This window comes from Alosa sapidissima, chromosome 20, assembly GCF_018492685.1.
Source record: "Alosa sapidissima isolate fAloSap1 chromosome 20, fAloSap1.pri, whole genome shotgun sequence".
Taxonomy (NCBI): Eukaryota; Metazoa; Chordata; class Actinopteri; order Clupeiformes; family Clupeidae; genus Alosa; species Alosa sapidissima.
In genome coordinates this window covers 17,057,374-17,062,373 of record NC_055976.1, presented here as the reverse complement: position 1 = coordinate 17,062,373, position 5,000 = coordinate 17,057,374, and the positions used below count along the sequence as shown (strand labels likewise).

Here is a 5,000-nt window from a genome sequence, read left to right as displayed (position 1 = left end):
GGGAAGTGTGCAAGACTAGGCCTATCATTATTTTTTACTCTTATGAGACAAGGGTAGCCTACATTTTCCTTTTTTTGAGGCACTGACTCTGCTATGACACTCCTATTTCTATACACTGAACTGATTGATTAAGTTTGGGAGAAAAGAGATAAATTAAAGCCCGCCTACACTGAAAACTGATTGGTTGACACAGTAAGTCAACAGAGGTTTTGACGCTTGCATTACGCAAACCACCCCACTGCCATACCACTTCATCCCAACAGCTCATACGCAGTACCTGCACAAACACCCATCCCGACCTCTGACTTCAACAAGGTCAAAGGTCACCACGCACCGGAGCTAAAGACCAATATACAAGCCCCAGACACTGGATAACCGTGTGCGCCAACGGCACCTCACTGATGGACAGAACGCCATGACCTCTACCTCACACTGTCATGCTCGCGCCACAGAGGTGATCGTGTTGTCCCTCTTATAGCTTTATAGTTTCATGGTTTATATCTGCTTTATACACAGTTTATATTAAATCTTTATATCAGTCTTACACATGATTTATAGTAGGTTGTGTTAGGCTAAGAGCTAAGTGACTCATGGAGTAATGCTCTTAAGCCCCAGAAGGGTGTGTGTGTGTGTGTGTGTGTGTGTGTGTGTGTGTGTGAAAGAGACTGTTCTACCAGACACCATCAGACACAGTGACCTGTCACAGAGACATATGAAAACACACACCCTGTATATCTTTTCCCTTTGACCACACACACACACACACACACACACACACACACACACACACACACACACACACACACACACAAACAAACACAAAAATACACACACACACACACACACACACACACACACACACACACACACACACACAGCATATGAAAACACACACACTGTATATCTGTTCCCATTGAGCAGGGACAGACTGTGGGTCACAGTGAGGGTATTGTGAGAAACTGGGACAGTGTGTGTGTGTGTGTGTGTGTGTGTGTGTGAGTGTGAACATTCCCCCCCTCTCTAAACCAACCTCTCCCACCACCATCTTTCTCATTCTCCCTCATTTTATCTGCCAACCCCCACCCCCCTCTCTGTCTCTCTCTCTCTCTCTCTCTCTCTACCTCTCTCTGTCTGTCTAGTGTCTCTTATCTGTGTCACAGACCCACATGTGTGTGGTGACAGCCCTGGGCTCCCATTCCCGAGTCTGACAGGCCAGTGAGAACATTATTTACCCATGGCCCGTGCCATGAGCTCAGCGCCCAGGGGACCATGGGTATAAATACATATGTGATGATGTCACTGGGTTAGCAACACACTGCTAATCAGCTAATGGCCACGCCACATTCCTGCACGCTTACAACAACAACAGCAGCAGAGGCATGCATACATACACACACACACACATACATAGACAGACAGACACACACACACACACAAACACACACACACACACACACACACACACACACACACACACACACACAGCTCCAGACTGGCAAAAGCTAACCAACCACGACAACTGTTCCCAGCCAGGCCGTAGATCTCTGGCCAAGCTCTTTCTCAAGTCCTGGCAAGGACGCAAGCCTCGAGAAAACCACTTTACTGTTCTAACATTCCAGACAGGGTGGTGCTTGTGGTTGTGGTGGTGGGGGGAGACATCATTACAGTTAGAACTGAGATTTAACAACATGCCAGGCCATCAAGTGTGAAAAAGCTCCGTCCAAGTCTACAAAACAATGTGCCCAGACACGATTTCTTTTAATATGGCTACCCATTAAGGCATTTTAACAAGGTGAGACCCTTTGCAAGAGTTGGACTAACAAGCCTCTTACTGGACATGCCTAGCCTGCACCTGAGGTCAGGCAATGCCCATTTGGTCACTACAGTTATCTTTGAACCGCAGAGAACCTGACATCAAAAGGCAATAGAGTTCTAGAACACTGCAGAGACTTCTGGGAAATGTAGTATTGCTTTGTGGGCTGCATTGGCATCACTCACTGGTGGCAGCTGTGCCACTCCCAGGTGTGACGTGGGCGGTTGGGCATGAAGTCGGCCGTGCCTTGGTTCTTCACCCGCTGGGGGAAACGCAGAAGGACGCGCACGTCATAGTCGGACGTCTCGGTGCCGTACGCCGTGCTGTGGGAGAGAGAGAGGAGTGGACAGAGAAAGGTGTCAACACAACAGAATACTCCACAGACTATCAATACTACCAATACTACAGTGCCTTTTTTTGTGAATAACATACACACATACATAATACAAAATATTATCATGATTATTATTCAAAATATTAGCGTTTAGGCTGACTAACAGTTGGCTTTCTTTCGTCTGCAATAACTGATGTCCATGTCAGCCTATGGGCCATAGGGTGTCCAGTCCTCATCTTTCAAATATGTGGCCTCTATGCCAGTATTAACTGGCCAGTGGTCATACCGTAGCACTCAATCATGCTGATTAAAAACTAATGACTTGACATGATAGTGCTGCCAGCATGGACAGGCAATTCCGTAAAATATTACCACATGTCTGGGAAAATGGGACGCGAGCAATCTGATGGAAGTGATTATGTTTTGTAATTGTCACAGGATTTGGTCATTTGGAGAAGACGGGATTTGTTTATGTTTCAAATCTCCGTGAGGAGTTCAGGAGATGGTGAGTGAGTGAGTGTGTGTGTGTGTGTGTGTGTGTGTGTGTGTGTGTGTGTGTGTTTGTGTGTGAGATTATGCTTCCTCACTCACACACGCTCAGACAGCAGAGGAGTTTGGGGAGATGACAAACACGAAATCGTGCATCGCTCTCTCGCAGCTACGGCGAACGAGGCAGCGACCAAAACAAATATGCTGATGGGGGATCAGTGCATGACGTGATGGCGGTGAGACTCGCAGGAGTTAGAAGAGAAACGGGAGGAGGAGGAGGAGGAGGAGGAGGAGGAGAGGGTGGCTGGGAGCATGTTAGAATTCTGCGGCGTGAAGCCAATGCTTCATCCTGAGAATAGCAAATTATAGCAGGCCATCTGTGCCTGATTAACAGCAGGACACGAGGCGGCGACGGTCTCCCACGGTTATGGCAGGACGCGAGGCGGTGAGGGTCTCCCAGGAATGCCCGCTGCGAGCCAGTGATAGTGGAGGAGACAACGGAACTTGGGTCACTCACTCACGCCGTCTGTCTGAATCCTCTGCCTATGGTGGCCTGACTCAGTGTCACTCTCCCTACTCGCCGACTGGTGACCGGACAGGCCATGGAGACGGACGCTCTTAGGCAGTGTCATCCTCACTGCTAATCACTACACGCTCCAGTCTGACCCTCACTGCTAACCGCTACACGCTCCAGTCTGACCCTCACTGCTAACCGCTACATGTTCAAATATGACCCTCACTGCTAACCGCTACACGCTCCAGTCTGACCCTCACTGCTAACCATACATGCTCCAGTCTGACCCTCACTGCTAACCGCTACACGTTCAAATATGACCCTCACTGCTAACCGCTACATGCTCCAGTCTGACCCTCACTGCTAACCGCTACACGCTCCAGTGTCTCTGTGTGCTCTGTATGCTTGGCGCTACGCTCTGGTAGGCTATGACCCTCACTGCTAAGCGCTACATGTTCCAGTGTCACCCTGACTACTACACACTACATGCACCAGTCTGACCCACACTGCTAAGTACTACGTCTATCTCTATGCTAAGTGCTATGCAGGGACGGATTAAACCGATATTGGCCCCTGTGCACAATATCAAAAAAGGCCCCCCCTCCCCCTGACCGCGACACGCGCATGCAGCCAGTGCGTCTCTCTTTGCTGTCGCTGCGCAGGCTGGTGCACAATTTCACACAATGAAAATGTAGTACATTATGTCATATATTATAACTCAGGCCACACAGAAATGAATTCCAGCAGCTGTTTTTATTATTAAGCTGTAATCTCCCTTTGCTGTCCAAACAGTCTACAGCAGGGGTTCCCAACCTTTTTCATTAAACGGTCCGGACAACAGTTGTCATATTCATACAGGTAGCAGGGACGTTGATAGTATTTTGTGAGAGGTGGTGGTGATGATATTACGTGGGGTTCGGGGGTGTCTCCCCTGGGAAATTTTCGAAATTCTGGCTGTTAAATACACCCTTTTAACGTAGTTTGGAAGGGGCATAAACACTTTAACAGAGCAAGCAGGGCCCGTTTTCTGTCTGACTCAAGTGACGTGAACATTGGCTACCTGCATGATAAGGTTTTCACTTTGCTATCCAATCGCTATGCTGTTTTCATGAACATTGCCGGAATCCACTTCATTCACCTACCCAGTTTGTCAGTTCTACTTTCGCAAACATGCATACACATTGGATGAGCACTCATAGCCTACCACTTCTACCTAATGTTATGTCTCTATATTTTATGAATTAAGAAGTATTTATTGATCAGGAAAACATTTAGTTTATTTTTCTTCCACGGTTCCATAACACCATTCAGTTATGCCGCAAATTAACAAACAGAAGCACCGGGCATAATCTAGTCTAAATTCATGGCAATTGATCCGTCCCTGGTGCTATGTTCTGGTATGACAGCCCCTGCTTAGCGCTAAAAGCTTAAGTGTCTCTAGGCTAAGCGCTACATTCAAAAGTGAGTGTCATCACTCTAGCTTGTTTCTGATTCAAGGAATTTAAGATGTTACAACCGTCCCCTGTTAAAACTGTCCCTGGTCTCCGTCCAGCCCTGAGAGAGTAGCCTACTAAACAATTTGTTGAGAACTGACAAAAAGAGTCATGTTCCTAGTCAGAACAGTAAAGCATAGTGCAATACCAGCCGTTCTGGGCGTGCACCGATATTGGCAGAGATGCAGTTCTGCTTATTATAAGTTCTTGTGACATCAACATGAATTTGAAGCCATTATTTTAACGTAAGGTATCGTAAGGACGCCCTTAATTTTTAGACAATTCTTCTTGAACACTCTCTGTCAGTCTGGTTTTTCAGAACGGCTCGTCCATGCTACCAGCGCTATCAGCGATGTC

The 5,000-nt window shown here is 47.4% G+C and overlaps 1 protein-coding gene across 1 annotated transcript in view; it reads right to left on the bottom strand.

Annotated features, from left to right (window-relative positions):
- Nucleotides 1-5,000, bottom strand: part of loxl1 (lysyl oxidase-like 1) — a 29,680-nt gene that overhangs the window by 9,077 nt on the left and 15,603 nt on the right. The window contains 1 exon segment of the mRNA XM_042074720.1: nt 1,999-2,136. Coding sequence (XP_041930654.1) covers nt 1,999-2,136 — 138 coding nt within the window.